Source organism: Mandrillus leucophaeus, unplaced genomic scaffold, assembly GCF_000951045.1.
Source record: "Mandrillus leucophaeus isolate KB7577 unplaced genomic scaffold, Mleu.le_1.0 Scaffold99, whole genome shotgun sequence".
In the NCBI taxonomy this organism is placed as follows: Eukaryota; Metazoa; Chordata; class Mammalia; order Primates; family Cercopithecidae; genus Mandrillus; species Mandrillus leucophaeus.
Genome location: NW_012110807.1, coordinates 1,230,705 through 1,248,350, shown reverse-complemented (window position 1 = coordinate 1,248,350; position 17,646 = coordinate 1,230,705). Strand labels below are relative to the sequence as shown.

At 57.5% G+C, this 17,646-nt stretch overlaps 1 protein-coding gene across 1 annotated transcript in view; it reads left to right on the top strand.

Annotated features, from left to right (window-relative positions):
- The window catches only part of HMCN2 (hemicentin 2), a 163,971-nt gene that overhangs the window by 63,238 nt on the left and 83,087 nt on the right, over window positions 1–17,646 (top strand). The window contains exons 25-39 of the mRNA XM_011971201.1: window positions 1,642–1,836; window positions 3,408–3,538; window positions 3,848–3,995; window positions 4,399–4,525; window positions 6,010–6,164; window positions 7,564–7,842; window positions 9,411–9,692; window positions 10,393–10,501; window positions 10,734–10,903; window positions 12,373–12,527; window positions 12,896–12,992; window positions 13,547–13,642; window positions 14,610–14,786; window positions 16,209–16,366; window positions 17,073–17,196. Coding sequence (XP_011826591.1) covers window positions 1,642–1,836; window positions 3,408–3,538; window positions 3,848–3,995; window positions 4,399–4,525; window positions 6,010–6,164; window positions 7,564–7,842; window positions 9,411–9,692; window positions 10,393–10,501; window positions 10,734–10,903; window positions 12,373–12,527; window positions 12,896–12,992; window positions 13,547–13,642; window positions 14,610–14,786; window positions 16,209–16,366; window positions 17,073–17,196 — 2,403 coding nt within the window. The remainder of the gene's footprint in view (window positions 1–1,641; window positions 1,837–3,407; window positions 3,539–3,847; window positions 3,996–4,398; window positions 4,526–6,009; window positions 6,165–7,563; window positions 7,843–9,410; window positions 9,693–10,392; window positions 10,502–10,733; window positions 10,904–12,372; window positions 12,528–12,895; window positions 12,993–13,546; window positions 13,643–14,609; window positions 14,787–16,208; window positions 16,367–17,072; window positions 17,197–17,646) is intronic.

The following is a 17,646-nucleotide window of genomic DNA, read 5'->3' as shown; positions in this document are numbered from 1 at the left end:
TATGTGGTGTGTGGTGTGTGTGTTGTTTGGTATGTATGTCGCGTGTGGTGTGTGTACGGTGTTTGGTGTGTAGTGTGTGGTGTGTGTAGTGCTTGGTGTGTATGTTTGTGTGTGGCATGTGTGTATGGTGTTTCGTGTATGTAGTGTGGTGTGTGGTGTGTGTATCGTGTTGTGTGTGTGTGGTGTGTATCCCCACGGTGGGGAGTGGGGGTAGCAGCCGCTGGTGGTGGGACATTCTGGCCTGCATTCTGGGCAGAGGATTCCAGGGGAAAATGGGCACAAAGGGATTCAATAAGTTGCCCAAGGACACGCAGAGCATGGGTGGACATGGAGCAGGGCCCTGGGCCCTCCCTTTCCCTCATGCCAGCAGGGAGGGTCTCTGGCACTTTACGGTGGGCAGTCAGGGTAGGGCGGAGTGGGCAGAGCACCCTCCTGCAGAGATGATGCCAGTGTGCCTTCCACGTGCCATGTCTTGCCCACCACCACGCTTACTGGTCCTTCAAAGGATGAAAGAGTGAGCGGCCCACAGTGTATGTATCTACCCCTGGGTCCCCGCTGCCAGGGGCGGGCCTTTCTGTTGATAATCAGTGTTAGCTACAACAGTCCTGATGACCAGTGGTGGCAGCAGAGGCGGTTGGGAGTGATGTGCCGATCTGCAAGTGTGGGGACCCCACAGCCTCCCCTAAGTCAGCGCTGGTGGAGGTCAGGGAGCAGGTGAGAGCTACGGCCAGGAGAGCGGCAGCAGAGCGCGTGCCTGGGGCTCATGCTGCAACCTCTGGGCAGTGTGCCTCCAAGGGGTCACTTGGAGGACTGGGCTGTCAGCTTCGGCCCACACGGGACGCCCTCTGGGCAGGCCCTGTCCTTGGGGCCCATGAGTGACAGCTCCACTCCAGCCCAGTGGACAGCTATTTCTGGCACACCTACCGTGTACCAGGCTGTGTGCACAGACCAACATGGGGTGTGTCCTAGAGGTCAAGGGGCCGGGGGGTGTGGCACTCATGGTGGGGCTGGGGGTGGTGGCTGGCAAAGTGACTGGCCCAGGCTCATGGAGGGAGGAGCAGGAGCAGGCTGAGCAGAGTTGGGGCCTCCTGCAGGCCCTGACCGGCAGGCTCGGCTCGTTGATTGATTTAGTGCCTACTGTGTGCCAGGCACTGTGCTAGAGGCTGGCGGTGGCAGCAGGGAAAAAAACAAAGAGCCTGGCCCTTGTGGGGTGGGGGCACAGATAAGAGGCAGCGGAGACCTGAATCATAGATGCGTCCTCCGGTCACTGGAGAATGGAGGACAATGGCTGAAAAGCAGGGAGGGCAGGGGCTGGGGGTGCCAGTTGGGGTGCAGTTCTAAATGAGGGAACTGCATGGGGCCTTGCTCTGAAGAGAACCAGAAAACAGGCATACAGTCCCCTGCCTTGGTCCCTCAGGCACCCCAGGAGGCCGTATGGATGGACAGTGTGGGTAGGTGGCGGGTGTGGGGACGCCCACAGCTCCGAGTGAAATGCTCCTCCCAGCCTCGGGGGGACGGAGGTGCCTGGAATCGTCCCTGGAGGGTCAGCCCCTTTTGCACAGAAGAGATGTGTGGGGGACAGTGCAGGTGTGGAGGGGAAGGTGTCAGGGTGTACGTACTGATGACTGTGCACCCTGCCAGGAACGCCCAAGCCGCAGGTCACATGGCGGAAGGGCCTGTCCTCGGAGCCCCTGCATGACCGGCCAGGTGTGGCGGTGCTGGAAGAGGGCTCTCTATTCCTGGCCTCCGTCTCACCCACGGACAGTGGAGACTACGAGTGCCAGGCCACCAACGAGGTGGGCTCCACGTCCAGGAGAGCCAAGCTGGTGGTCTATGGTGAGCAGGGAGCCAGAGCTGGGGGCAGGAGAGGAAAGCGGCAGGGACCCAGGGATGGGCCTGTCTTCCTCCCAGGAGTGCATACGGCCGGAGGCCCACAGTGATGCTGGGGGTCTGACAGTACCACGGGGTGCCCAGGTGTGGCAGTGCCAGTTCCCCAGGGCCCGAGAGCTTCCTACACAGGAGGATCAGGTCCTGCCACCAGGTGCCAGTGACGGGGAGATCTTGAGGGGCCTGGGAGAGTGGCAGGTTGTACTGGACACCCCACTTCCCTAGAGAGACCCCCACGGAGACAGCATGGGGGAAGCGCCTGGGACAGTGGCAGGTTGTACTGGACACCCCACTTCCCTAGAGAGACCCCCATGGAGACAGCATGGGGGAAGCACCTGGAATTCCATCAGTGTCTTTGATACTGGTCTAGAGGTGAAGATAGTTTAAGATGACCCCTTGGCTGGGCGTGATGGCTCGTGCCTGTAATCCTTGCACTTTGGGAGACTGAGGCAGGAGGATTGCTTGAGCCCAGGAGATCTAGACCAGTTTGGGAGAGACAGATCCTGTCTCTACATAAAATAAACTTTAAAAATTACTTTCGAAAATGAGCATGGGGCCGGGCGCAGTGGCTCAAGCCTGTAATCCCAGCACTTTGGGAGGCCAAGATGGGCGGATCACGAGGTCAGGAGATCGAGACCATCCTGGTTAACATAGTGAAACATTAGTATTTTTGTACTAAAAAATACAAAACAAAAAAACTAGCCAGGCGAGGTGGCGGGCGCCTGTAGTCCCAGCTACTCGGGAGGCTGAGGCAGGAGAATGGCGTAAACCTGGGAGGCGGACATTGCAATTGCAGTGAGCTGAGATCAAGCTACTGCACTCCAGCCTGGGCGACAGAGCGAGACTCCGTCTCAAAAAAAAAGAAAATGAGCATGGATGGCGGTGCAGAGCCCCAGAGCCCACCTCCGGGTTAAAACTGTTACCATTGGCCTATTCTCACATTCTCATCCTCAGCAGGGAGCGTGCCCACCCCCACATCCAGGGTGCTATGTGCAGAGGAAGGGGGCTCCCCTTAACATGGGCAGTGCCGGTGGGCTGGGGAGTGGTCTCTGCTGGCAGGATGAACTGACCTCGCTTGGGCAGTTCTAACAGCTCCTAATGCCACCTGCTGCTTCTCTAGGACCAGTTGCCCTGTAATGACTTGCTTAAGACATTTGTTACAAAAGCATGGCCAGGCCTCACCTTCAGATATTCTGATTCAGGGGGACCCTCCCTGGTCACTGTGACACCAGGTTGGGTGTAGAACCAGATGGATCCAAGGGGACTCTAGCACCCTGCAAAGCTGAGTGTCAGAAAGGGTGGCACCTGGCCCTGGGCACGACTGGGGGTGTGTCGGTCCCAGGGCAAGGCTGCTGTGGCCATCTGCAGGTCCACAGGACCCTTTGTGGCTGGGCGGACGGGGACAGGCAGACCTCCTTCAACCCCAGTGATGAAGGGGAGGGAATGGCCCAGACGGGGTCCCTTTGGCTGTGGCTCTAAGGGGGCAGGGAAGCAGCTCCTTGGCTCTCCTTGCCCCCAAGTGCCCCCCAGCATCCGGGAGGATGGGCGCAAGGCCAACGTGTCGGGCATGGCCGGGCAGTCCCTGACGCTGGAGTGTGACGCAAACGGTTTTCCGGTCCCTGAGATCGTGTGGCTGAAGGACGGGCAGCTGGTGGGTGTCCCCCCAGGGTGGGCGGGCTGTGGGTAGGATTTGGGCTGGGGACAGGCCTTCTGGATGGGCGTTCCTGCGTGTGCCACGGTGGGGCAGGGAGATGTGACAGGTGTCTTTTGTCCTGCTCTGGGGTTCAGGGCAGTGGAGGACGGTGGTCATGTGATGAAGCCTGGCAGGGGGCTGCGTGGCAGAGAGCATGGCACCGTTCTGGCCACCGGCCACCTCTCGGGCCTCAGTTTCCTCATTACTGATGCTGGGGGTGGTGGCTGGATCCCCGCTTACTGGCTCCCTCTGGCCTCTCCTACCCAGATCCCTAAGGTGGGTGGCCACCGCCTGCTGGACGGGGGCCAGTCCCTCCACTTCCCCAGGATCCAGGAGCGTGATTCTGGGCTCTACTCCTGCCGGGCAGAGAACCAGGCTGGGACCGCCCAGAGGGACTTCCGTCTCCTTGTGCTCAGTGAGTGAGGCCTGAGCCCCGCAACTCCCAAGTGCATCTGACCCTGTAGCCCCAACTCTTGCAGGCACACGGGGAGAGAGGGGAGACATTGCCTGCGGAGAGCAGGGGGCACAGAGGCGCCCATGACAGACCCAACCCCCATCCTCACAGAGCTGTCAGGCTCAGGGAACAGACATTAGACAGGTGATGAGCAAAGTCATTAGTGTCACAAGTGCTATAAAAGGGCAGCCTGGGTGCTGAGGGCTCCAGGGCAAGCCCATCTGGCCAGGGTTCTAGGGGGCTTCCCAGGAAGGTCGGGTAGGAGAGGGCCCAGACTGGGGGTCTGCACAGACAAAGGCCCCGTGGTAGGCAGGGCTTGGAGGGTTTGAACAGTTTCCCACCCATCACCCCTTCTCACCTCTAGCCCCTCCTTCCGTGCTTGGAGCCGGGGCCGCTCAGGAGGTGCTGGGATTGGCTGGTGCAGACGTGGAGCTGCAGTGTTGGACCTCAGGGGTCCCCACGCCCCAGGTGGAGTGGACCAAGGACAGGCAGTGAGTGGCTCCCACCGGAGGATGGCGTGGGGTGGTGCCTAGACTGGGCCTGCTGGATGTGGGGGTTGGGGGAGGTTGAACTCTTCTGGGGGAGCTGACAGGCATGGCATGTGCCACCCAGGGCCCAGACTGAGGGCTGTAGGGGCGCCTCCCACCCTGTGGGAGATGAGCCAGGGAGACCCCACTCTTGCCTCAGCAAGGTCTTCAGGTCTTTCATCACTTAGCCTTTCCATTTTTTTTTTTGAGACAGGGTCTTGCTCAGTTGCTCAGGTTGGAGTGCAGTGGAACGATCTCAGCTCACTGCAGCCTCAAACTCCTGGGCTTCTTGGGCTCAAGAGATCGTCCCACTTCAGCCCCCCAAATAGCTGGGACCGCAGATGTGCACTACCAACAACGGGCTAATTTTTTAAAAAATGTTTGTACAGATGGGGTCCTGCTTTGTTGCCCAGGCTGGTCTCGAACACCTGGCTTCAAGCAATCCTCCTGCCTTGGCCTCCCAAAGTGCCGGGATTACAGGCATGAGCCACTGTGCCCAGCCTCTTTTTGTAAACTCACTTTTTCTCTAAGTAAAATTTATATAACAGGCTGGGCGTGGTGGCTCACGCCTGTAATCCCAGCACTTTGGGAGGCCAAGGCAGGCAAATCACCTGAGGTCAGGAGCTATCAGCCCTGTCTCTTATACACATCTAGATGTGTATAAGAGACAGTCCCCGCACTTTGGGAGGCCGAGGTGGGCAGCTCATGAGGTCAGGAGATCAAGACTATCCTGGCTAACACGGTGAAACCTCTTCTCTACTAAAAATACAAAAAAAATTATCCGGGCGTGGTGGCGGGCTCCTGTAGTCCCAGCTACTTGGGAGGGTGAGGCAGGAGAATGGCTTGAACCCGGGAGGCAGAGGGTGCAGTGAGCCATCTCACTACTGCACTGCAGCCTGGACAACAGAGCAAGACTCAGTCTCAAGAAAAAAAAAAAAGTTGTACAGTGTAGTGGCTTTTAGTACATTTGCAGCATTGGGCAACTTTCACTTCTATTTAGTTCCTGACATTCCATCACCCCAAAAGGACTCCCCGGATCCATCAGCAGCCAGTCACTGTCCCCCTCTCCCCAGCGCCTGGCAACCACAGCCTGCTTTCCTGCTCTATGGATTTGCCTGTTCGGGGCACTTCACGTCACTGGCATCATACATAGAGCGTGTGGCCTTTTGTGTCTGGTTTCTTTGACTTGGCATGTTTTCCAGGTTCATTCGTATTGTGGAGAGTGTCAGAATTGCCTTCATTTTTGTGGCTGAATAATGCTCTGTGGCATGGACGGACCACACGTTGTTGATCCGTTCCTTGCTTACTGGGCCTTTGCGTTGCTCCCACCTCTTGGTGCTAATGAATGGCCCAGCCTCGCTTTTCACAAGCCACACACTCCCTGTGTGCAGCCTGCCCCCATCAGCGCCTCGGCCTTACCGGCACTTTTCCCTTGCCCGTCTCTCCAGGCCTGTCCTTCCGGGAGGCCCTCACCTGCAGGTCCAGGAGGATGGCCAGGTTCTCAGGATCACCAGCAGTCACGTGGGGGATGAGGGACGATACCAGTGTGTGGCCTTCAGCCCAGCTGGTCAGCAGGCCAGGGACTTCCAGCTCCGAGTTCATGGTGAGCCCCAACGCCTTCCGGGACCCTGCCACAGGCTACACGGGAAGCTTCCTGCCCGGTTGCCTGCTGCCTTGGAGGGAGGGTAAGGGCTGAAATGGGGAACCTGGTAAGTGATCCCTGAGTCCAAGAAAGCCGGGGTCGGGGTGAGGGTCAGGGTCAGGGGATAGGGTATCTGGCCCAGCATTTTCCAAACCCATGGTTTCCATCCCAGCTCTAAAAATGTACTACCTTTTTTTGTTGTTTGTCTGAGATGGATTCTCTCTCTGTTGCCCACGCTGGAATGCAGTGGCACCATCTCGGCTCACTGCAACCTCCACCTCCCAGGTTCAAGCGATTCTCCTGCCTCAGCCTCCCGAGTAGCTGGGATTACAGGCACCTGCCACCACACGCAGCTCATTTTTGTGTTTTTAGTACAGATGGGGTTTCACCATGTTGGCCAGGCTGGTCTCAAACTTCTGACCTCAAGTGATCCTCCCGCCTTGGCCTCCCAAAGTGTTGGGATTACAGGCGTGAGCCACTGTACCTGGCCCAAATTTACTACTTCTGAACCTCTTGGAGTGATGATTTCTTTTACTTTTCTTTAAATGAGTCACACTTCCTTATGCTGAAACACATGTATTTAAATATCACTTACTCTTATAACAGATATTTGATATCGAAACGGTAAACAGAAAACCAGTGCCGCTTGGCTGAGGAAGCTGAAAAAACAAACACCCCGTAAAGCAATGTTGTAAATCCTCAAGGCGTGGACTCCGCAGAGGGTACCCAGCCTGCCTCTGTACTCTCTGTGCTAAAAAGCAGAGACTAGACAGTGCTAGAAAGTTCAGGGACATGCATAGTAGCACCAAATGCAGCCTTTCCTTGCTGTAACCAGGATAGAAGAAGATTTGGGAGGGGTGTAGCCGTTTCATTCTGAGATGCGGTTATTTCATGCTGTGCCCGTGTGCCCCCTAGAATCGTCCTGGGTAGCGTCGGTGGTGGGTGACCAGCCGTGTGCAAAGTCCTCATCTAGTCCAGTCCCTCATTTCACAGATGGGGAGACTGAGACCCAGAGAGGGGAAGTGGCTTACCCCTGGTATTCCAGTGAGTTAGAGGCAGAACGGGGCCCGGAATCCAAGCCTGTGGCCCCGCCCCCACCTCCTGTACCTTCCACACCAGCATGTCCCCATGCTGGCCTCTGCCATCTGTCCCCAGACCCCGCCCTCTTTGTCCCCCATGCCTTCTCTGCCCCCGCAGTGGAAGCCTGTGGTGTCTCCTTTGTCCCCCATGCCTTCTCTGCCCCCGCAATGGAAGCCTGTGGTGTGTCTTGTGGGCCAAAGGCATGAGTCTGCTGACCTGGAGGAGATGCCAGTGGTCTCAGGGGCTGTCTGTGACCAGCCCCTACCACTTTCCTTCTCAGCGCCCCCCACTATCTGGGGCTCCAACGAGACAGGTGAGGTGGCTGTCATGGAGGGCCACCTGGTGCAGCTTCTGTGTGAGGCCCGAGGAGTGCCCACCCCAAACATCACCTGGTTCAAGGATGGGGCCCTGCTCCCCGCCAGCCCCGAGGTGGTCTACACTAGGGGCGGTCGGCAGTTGCAGCTGGGGAGGGCCCAGAGCTCAGATGCCGGCGTCTACACCTGCAAGGCCAGCAATGCTGTGGGGGCCGCAGAGAAGGCCACCAGGCTGGACGTTTATGGTGAGCAGCCAGGGGCCACGGCAGCTGGCGTGGGCAGTGGGAGGGACTCAGTCATGGTGGCCCCTGCCTGTCTCCAAAGGAAGGCGAGGTGGCCACTTGGAGTTGTCAGAGGCAAAAGGATAATGGGACCAAATCATTATCTAGGGAGAAGGGTCCTCCCAGCTCATGCAACTTCCCTCATACACGTAAGGAAACTGAGGCCAGGAGTGGAAAGGCCCGTCTGGGAGGTCATGGTGGAGCTAAGTGTAGAATCCAGGTCTGCCCTCATGGTGTGGGCCTTTTCACTGAACCATGCCCACACCCCCGTGACCACCACAATAATTAACTGCCCTTCGTTAGTCACTTCTGTAAGCTAGACCAGAGGGGTACTTTGCAGCATCAGCTCAATTGATCAGCTGGCAAAGGGACTTGAGGTCTCGTGTCCCCAGTTACAGATGGTCACGGTGAAGCCCTGGAGCGGAGAGGTTTCTCCAGGTTCACACCACTAGGAGGTGGTGGGACCCGGTCCATACGTGGGCAGATCTGACTCCAGACCTCATGCTGGGAACCTCAGCATCAGCTCAGCCCTGAGGGGCTTGGCTCTGGGGACCTTGGAAGGAGAACTCAGAGGAAAGGGTGTCGGTGGCTCTGGATGGGTCTGAGCAGGCCCCGGTGAAGTGTGAGAGGGCAGTGTGCAAGCTGATAGGGGTCAGCCCGGCCCCCCGTGGGCAGTCAGTTCGGGAGCTCTGTTTTCCAAAGATGCAAAGGGCTTGGGTGTCGGAGCCTCAGGGACCCCAGAGGGCAGTTGAGCTGCATGGGCTCTGTGGCAGCCTCTGAAGATGGCCCTGCTGCTGGTTCAGGGACTCTTATTTTGGGCCCCAAGGTCCCCCAGGAAATGAAATAGAAAACGTGTATGTCTATGCTTTTATTACATTTTCAAAGGGTCTTATGCCCAAATAAGGTTAAGAAGCATTTCCCAGGCCACGGTTGCCCCTTGTCCCCTGGTAATGGCTTCATCAGCTCAGCAACTTTAGAGGCTCCTTGAGGGTAAGAGAGAAATTTCCCCTCTGGCATGGCCACCATGAGCTCCAAGCATAGTTAACGTCTGGTCCCCTTGGCCGTCGCTGGCTAAGTTAGGAGCTCCCCAAGCCAAGCCATCTGGGCTCAGGTCTGCCCCAGTCTTTTGCCTCCTGAGACCAGGGAGGGAGGGGACTTCCAGGAGCAGAGCTCTGTCCTGGCCCTGGGGGTCTCATTTGAGTCCAGCAGGTACTGGACCTGTCATGTGTAGACATTGGGGATGCAAGTAAGCCCGCCCTGGTCCCACTCATGCTGGGCTTGCCGGGGTAGCAGCGGGGATGGAGAGGCAACAGTCCGCACCCAGGGGTGGGGTGGTGCACCCAGGGGCTGAGGAGGGTGAGAACGCTGCCCCGGGGTCTGAGCAGGGGGTTCAGCTAGTGGAGGTGAGGGAAGGAAGTGTTTCACATGGAGTGGGTTTGCTGAGGGGCTTCAGCGGGCCTGTTGGGCTGAGATGAGAGCAGGCTAGTGTCCGGCTGCGGTCCCCAAGCCACCACCCCCTGCCTCTTTTCCAGTCCCACCCACCATCGAGGGCGCCGGCGGAAGACCATACGTGGTGAAGGCTGTGGCTGGGAGGCCCGTGGCGCTGGAGTGCGTGGCCAGAGGCCACCCGCCCCCGACCCTCACCTGGCATCACGAAGGGCTGCCTGTGGCAGAGAGCAACGAGTCTCAGCTGGAGACAGGAGGCAGCGTGCTAAGGCTGGAGAGCCCGGGGGAGGCATCCACGGGCCTGTACAGCTGTGTGGCCAGCAGCCCTGCCGGGGAAGCCGTGCTGCAGTACTCCGTGGAGGTGCAGGGTGAGCCCGGCCCACTCCACTCGGAGCTGCCTGGGCTGTGGACTCTGCCCAGACCTGCTGCGTGCTTGTCCTGAGAGAGCTCCTGGAGTGGAGGGAGGGTGGGGAGAAGTAACCAGTGTCCCTTCATTGCATGACACAGATGAGGACACTGAGGCCTGGGCTGAGGGGCCGGCAGGGCTAGGAGTGGGCAGGGTGGAGCCCCAGGATCAAGGGTCCCTGACCGTGCCCAGGACCCTGGGCCGGGTCACCCAGGACAGAGAACCTCGTTCTGCCTTCTGCCAATGGAGGGGCCCTTTACGGAGACTTTCCTAAGGCCGGCTTGTGGGTGTGGTCCCAGCAGGAGGGGTAGGGCCTTCGCCTGCTCTTCCGTCCATTGCCGAAGCATCTCAGGTACTAGTGCTGTGCTGGCCCCAGGTAGCACTGGAAATGAAGCTGGGAACAAGGCCAACCGGACTCCTGAGCCCTCAGTCTGCCGGGGAGGCAGATGTTAAATAATCAGGCCCAAGCCTTTAGGGAGCCCAGGGTGTCCCCTCACCCTCCTTGGGTGGCCCTGGAAGGCCTCCTGGGGAAGGGGCCACTGACAGGGAGACCTGAGGGTGAGGTGAGACTGGGCCTCGCTCCAAAGGCACTGGGGACTTGGGAGGGTTTGCGGCCAGTGGCTGCTCAGCTGCAAACACCCAGGAGTGTGTTCTGCCCGCAGTGCCCCCACAGCTCCTGGTGGCTGAAGGCTTGGGACAGGTGACCACCATCGTGGGACAGCCCCTGGAACTTCCCTGCCAGGCCTCAGGCTCCCCGGTACCCACTATCCAGTGAGTCTGGGGTGGTGGAGGCCAGGGCTGGGGGTGGACAGAGAGCGTGTGCTTTGCAGGTTGTGGGGGAAGCGGACAGGAGAGAGGCTTCCTGTTCCCAGGACTGGGAAAGAGGCCTGGAGCTGCAGCTGGTGAGAGCAGGTGGGAGGAGCTTCTGGGCTTCCCACTTGTCCTGCCTGGCCTGGCCTTCCCTGTCCTCAGGTTGACCCGCCCTCCTCCCTGCTCATCTTAGGTGGCTGCAGAATGGTCGCCCAGCTGAGGAGCTGGCCGGGGTGCAGGTGGCCTCACAGGGGACCACACTGCACATTGACCATGTGAAGCTGGACCACTCAGGCCTCTTCGCCTGCCAGGCCACCAATGAGGCGGGCACTGCCGGGGCCGAGGTGGAGGTGTCTGTGCATGGTGAGTGGGCACCTGGGGTTCTGGGACTGTGGGCAGCCTGAGATGTCAGAGGTGGGTGGAGCCAGAGGACTGTAACAGGCCTGGAAGGACATGGGGCTGGTCTTCTCTGGATGACATTTCTGGGCTGGACTTTCCAGTTCCCCACAGAGACGCAAGTGTGAGAGGCTGGCTGGGCCACTTACCACACTTATCCTCTGTTCTGTCCAGCCCCTAGGCCTCACTCCTCTCCCCAGCTTCCTCTTTCTCCATCTGCTCTCTTCATGCTAACCACGCTGAACTTCACTTAGTTCTTTTAATATATCAACCCTCTTTCTCTCACCTTCGAGTCTACGTATGCTGTTCCTTCCGCCTGGAACATTCTCCCTCCTCTTTGCTTCCCTAGCTCCTTATCTTTCAGGCATATCCTGAAATACTCTTCCTCCAGGAGGACTTCCTTGATTCTACCATGTTTCTCATCTGCACTACCCAACCTCTCAATGCCTTAGCCCTCCACCCACTACATTGGGATTACTTATTTGGTTGTCCATCTCCACTGTCCACCTCTGTGAGCTTTGAGAGGGCAGCATGGTAGCTGCCTTTCCCTGCTGTGTCCAGGGGCCGAGTATAGTTCTGGCCACAGAGTAGATGCTCAGCACACATAAGGATGTGTGGATAGATCAGTGGGTGGATGGGTGGATGGGTGGATGGGTGGGTGGATGAATGGGTGGACAGATAGAAGGATGGATAGATGCATGGATGGATGGATGGATATGGATGGATGGATGGATGGATGGATGGATGGATGGATGGATGGATGGATGGAAAGGTGGATGGATGGGTAGATAGATGGAAGCACGGGTGGATGGATGGGTAAATGGATGGATGGATGGATGGATGGATGGATGGATGGATGGATGGATGGATGGGTGGGTAGATGGATGAATGGGCGGGTAGATGGATGGATGGGTGGGTGGGTGGATGGATGAGTGGATAGGTGGCTGGGTGGATGGAAGAGTGGGCAGATGGATGAATGGGTGGGTGGGTGGATGGATGGATGGGTGGATGGGTGGAGGGATGGATGGATGGATGGATGGAAGGGTGAGTGGATGGATGAGTGGGTGGATGGATGGAAGGGTGAGTGGGTGGATGGCTGGCTGGATGGGTTGGTAGATGATGGATGGGTGGGTGGATGGATGGATGGATGGATGGACAGACAGATAGGTAGATGAATAAATGAATGAATAGATGCATGGGTGCATAGATGGATGGGAGGATTTTTAAAGGGAATAACTATTCTGCTGGCTCCCCGTCTAGAGCTCTTTCCCCTAAGCCATGTGTCTGGGGGATATGGTGGGCAGAAGCTAGATGCCAGCCTTTGGCCAGCCCTTCAAGGCCACCTTCTCACCCCCAGGCATTGAAGGGGTTGCTGGGTGCCCTCTGTACCCCTCCTGATTCTGACCCAGGCTCTTCCTGACTCTTTCGCTTACCAGAGTTCCCATCTGTCAGTATCATTGGGGGTGAGAACATCACAGCTCCTTTCCTGCAGCCTGTGACCCTCCGATGTGTAGGGGATGGGGTGCCTACCCCAAGCCTCCGTTGGTGGAAGGATGGTGTAGCCCTGGCAGCCTTTGGGGGGAACCTACAGGTACGTGCAGGGGTCCCAGGGCTGGCGAGCCAGCTGGGCACAGGTGGAGGGGCTGCTCTGGGGGCTTCCTGGAGACTCTGAGGAAAACCCAGCAGCCTGGGGATAGGAAGAAAGGGTGAGCCTCAGCCTCTTCCCGATCCTAGGAGCTTCAGTTGTCAGAGGGAGAAAATGTCAGCCGGGGGGCACAGGGAACGGTATGCCTGGAGATGGGACGAATCCCTGGAATCTGAGTGCTTGGCTCAGAACCCAACCCCCAGAGCCAAAAGTGTCCCCATGCCTCACTGCTCCTGACCCCGGGCTCGGCAGCAGCCTGGCCACTCGCCATGTCCTGTCATCCTGTGGCACACTCTCTGTCCCCTCCCCTCCAGATTGAGAAGGCGGACCTAAGGGACGAGGGCATCTACACTTGTGCCGCTACCAACCTGGCTGGGGAGAGCAAGAGGGAAGTGGCCCTGAAGGTTTTGGGTGAGGATGTGGGTGACCAGCAGGGCCCAGGCCAAGGATGTTGGGTGATCCCTTGGGGACCCTTGGGGCTGGGATGTGTGGCTAGAGACGGGGAGGAGGTTTTTCAGTCATAGTTGTGCACTTAACTTCAGAGGAAGTAGAAAGCCCTGAAATGAAAGCATTAGCAATAGCTCTGTAGTCCCTTTTGGCTGCTTTTGGTGGGATTTTTAGTAGCAGCCCTTGCCCACATTCATATTTACCTTTGCTTATTTTGGGAGTTTCTTTGCAGGGAAATCCCTGTCCTTGTCCCTTTCCCTGGCTGTGCTGGCTGTCGGCTGTCCTGGGGTGGGGGCTGGGTGCTGTATGATTGCTGTAAGGATGGCAGCCTGTTGCTCTTTGGTCTTGGGTTTGGTTCCAGGAGTGGGGTTGCTTAGTCTGAGGACGTGAGTTGTTTCAGAGCCCTGTTGTCTAGGATTTTCTATGGGGAGCAGGGAGCAGCACTGCTGGGATGGCTGGGATTAGAGCTGCCCAGAGCTTACACCTACCAAGCTGGGTCTCTCCTTGTCTGCCCCTAGTGCCCCCCAACATCGAGCCAGGCCCAGTCAACAAGGCAGTGCTGGAAAATGCCTCAGTGACCTTGGAGTGTCTGGCTTCGGGCGTGCCTCCTCCTGGTAAGACGCCTCCTCTTGGCTGAAAGCTACTTCCAGGCCAATTCACTGTCTAATGAGGCTGGCGAGTGACCCAGGGACCCTCTGACTGGACGTAATGGGAAGAAATCAGCAGGTCTTTCCCCCCATTTCTCTCATTTTCCTCTCTTCCTCTTCAACAACGTCCTTCGGGCCAAGGCACTGCTGAGGTCCAGAGCCCGGGGTCTGAAACAGGCCTGCCGGGCTTCTACTCACAGTCAACTGCACAGGGCTGTCCGGGGCTGGGGGCGAGGATCAGGACCTCAGAGTCATCATCCGGTCTGTAGGGTCCTCCCCTGTAGACCAGCAGTTGAGGAAAGGGCCGGGCGCTGGGGTCTGGGTGTGAGTGTTTGCACAGGGGACTGGGTGAGGCTTACAGTGACCCAGGAGGGGGGCCCTTCTCCGATTCTCATCTGAACTGGCCCACCCTGCTTTACTTGTGGCCTATGAGCCCTGGGGATATTTGCCTCCTCTCGTGGGGACGCCTGCTGAGTTCCAGGGGGGCGCGGCCTGACAGAATGAAGGCAAGCTGCAGATACACGTGTTCCAGCCTGGCTTTGAGGCTGCTGCTTTGGGCTGGTCCACGTTCTCTAATGCTCCCTAGGTGAGGGGGTCTCCTGGTAGGGGAAGGGCAGGGCTGAGTTTGACTCTCTCTGCTCCTGGCTGCCTCAGCCTCTGCCCATGGGGCTTCTTCTTCATCCTTGGTCCTGTCTTGGGCAACATTGCCCGGTTCCACCCTGGCTCCCTTTTGTGAATGAAGAACTCTGACCTCTAATGCCTGAAAAAACAGTGTGGCCACCCTGGAAGGTTCTCTTGGATGCCCACCACACCAGCAGAGTCTGACGGGCTGGCAGCACCCTTGCACCTCTCTTCCATTCCCCCTTGCATCTCTCTTCCATTCCCCCTTGCATCTCTCTTCCATTCCCCCTTGCATCTCTCTTCCTTTCCCCAGATGTCTCCTGGTTCAAGGGCCACCAACCTATCTCTTCTTGGATGGGAGTGACAGTATCAGCAGATGGGAGAGTTCTCCGCATTGAGCAAGCCCAGCTTTCTGATGCTGGGAGCTACCGCTGTGTGGCATCCAATGTGGCAGGTAGCACAGAGCTGCAGTTTGGCCTACGGGTCAATGGTGAGCATCCCTGGGCCTCTAAGGGCCCTTGTCCAAAATGTTGGCTTTTCATCCATTTGTCTGTTAGTCTGTCCATCCACCTGTCCACTCATCCATCCATCTACCACCCCATCCATCCATTACCCCATCCATCCATCAGCCATCCATCCATCATCCATCCATCATCCATCCATCCACCCATCCACTCATCCACCTATCCACCCATCCATCCATCAATTCATCCATCCATCCATCCATCCATCCACGTATCCATCTATCCATCCATCCATCCATCCATCCATCCATCCATCTATCCATCCATCCATCCATCCATCCATCCATCTATCCATCCATCCATCCATCCATCCATCCATCCACCCACCCAACCATCCTTTCATTCATTTATCTAGCCACCTGTCTGCTCACCCATCCACCTGTCCATTTGTCTACCTGTCCACCACCCATCCATCAACTCATCTATCCATCCATCCATCTACCTACCCATCCACCCATTCACCATCCATTCACCCATTCAACTACCCATTCTTTCATTGATCCACTTTCTATCCAACCACATTTATTGAGTCCATGCTCTGGGACAGACACTGGACCTACAGACCTAAATAAGACAGACCTCAGAGCTTTCAGTCAGTGGAGGACACAGCAAATTAGATCATTCCCCAGAGTACTACTTGATGTCAATTGTGATAACAGCTGGTAAACATGAGGTGCTACTGAGCACCTATAACAGGGCACTGACCTGGCCTGTGGAGTCCAGGAGGCATCTTTGATACTTGGATACCTACACTGAGGTCTCTGCCAAGGCCTGAGGTTGCAAAGACCTGGGGAATTTGAGAAACTGAAAGGAGGCCACGGGGCCAGGATGGTGCTGGTGGCCATATGGAGGCCGGACCTCTTGGGCCTCATGGGCCATGGGAGAGGTTGGATCTAAGAACAGTGGGTAGCTGGGCAGGGGCCTGGGACCCTGAGCATCATGGCTGGTGCCTCCCAGATACAATGGAATCTTCTGGCTGTTTTCTGCCAAAAGGGGACTGCCTGTGATACCGTATTTAATCTCACACCCCTGAGTTAGGAAGTAGCACTGTCCAGGGACCCTTGGTCCCCTCCCTGTCCCCATAGTAAATGACCTTCTGCTGACCAGAGGCCTGCATGCGAGTGCTGCTTCCTGGCTGGTCAGCCTTAGGGCAGGTGACTTCCTGTCTGTGAGCCTCAGTTTCCCATCTATAGAAGCCTCGTGGTGGTGTTGAAAGGATGGAATGAGTAGCTTCAGGGGCAGTGGAGTGGCTCAGAGCCTGTGTCTGGATGGCTGTCCTTGTGCTTTTGCTGTGACTGTGTGCTCCTGCAGGGGTGCCCAGCCAGGGGCCCTGCCTGCTTTGCCCCAGTGGGGCTCAGCCTGTGCCCCATGTCACCCCTGTCCTGCAGTGCCCCCTCGAATCACGCTGCCACCCAGCCTGCCAGGCCCTGTGTTGGTCAACACCCCTGTCCGTCTGACCTGCAATGCCACCGGTGCCCCCGGCCCCATACTGATGTGGCTGAAGGATGGAAACCCTGTGTCCCCTGCAGGGACCCCTGGCTTGCAGGTCAGTAGGACTGGGTGACCCCGGCTCACCTCCCTGCACCTCCCGTGGATGCTGGGGACAGAGGTCAGGCCCTGGGAGCTTAGGGTGAGGGAGAAGCAGTGATAGCCCAGGGCCGAGGGCTGGAGGGAGGTGAGGCTGAACAGAGAGGCTGGAGCCACAGTGCCCAATGGTAATGATGCATTCCATGAACATGAACCATCTATGTCATTGTAAATGTTCTTGTAGCCACAGTAAACTGAGTAAAAAGAAACAGGTGAGATCAATGTTAATAATACACGTTAGCTAATCCACTATATCCAAAATAGCTTCGTTTCATCATGAGATCAATAAAAAATAGTTATTGAGATATTTTATATTCTTCTTTTCATATTAACTCTTTTTCGTCTGTGGCATATTTTGTTCCTGGGGCCCGTCTCAATTTGGCCTGGCCACATTTCAAGGGCTCACTGGCCATGTGTGACGAGTGGACAGAGGGGCTCTAGAGGACTCTTCCTGAGGTCCAATGTCATTGCCTGCCAGCTGGCAGAGGTCCAGAGGCCCAGATGCAACCCTCAGTTTCCCTGCATCATGAGGGGCTCTGAGGGTCTGGGGCAGGCTGTCCGGGTGTGCCGGGCAGCAGGGCCAGCTTGGGCACGTGGGGTTCTGCCCCTTGGGGTGTGCAACAGCAGGACAATTGCCTAATTTGGGCTTCCCCCTGGGGTCACAGGTCTTCCCTGGGGGCCGGGTCCTCACCTTGACCAGCGCCCGGGCCTCCGACTCTGGGAGGTACTCCTGCGTGGCTGTGAGCGCGGTGGGCGAGGACCGCCGGGATGTCGTCCTGCAAGTCCACAGTGAGTGTCAGACTGGGAAAGGCACGTGGTTCAGAGCAGCAACTCCAAGGAGATGGGGTGGGGGGCATTCCCGGTCACTTCCAAAGGGAGAGGGGCTGGGTGGATGGAGGAGTGCCCAGCTCTGAGAACAGCTGCCTTCCAGTACGGATCAGTGAGCTCCAGACCTGCCCTGGAGTGTGAGCTCCCGCATCGGGTGGCAGGGTGGGCAGGTGGCCCCGCATAGCCAGGAGTTCTGCCCTGTGTTCAGGGAGAGGCGGAAGCGGTGTGAAGTAGCAGGAGCAGCGTGGAGTGATGGCTAGGAAAGCTGGCTCTTGAGTGTCACCGACCTGGGGTTCAAACCCTGCCTCTGTGACTTTGAGCTGGTCACTTTGCTTCTCTGAGCCACCATTTCTTCATCTGCAAAATGGGAAGAATAGCACTCACCTCAAAGGTCATCATGGGGACTCACTA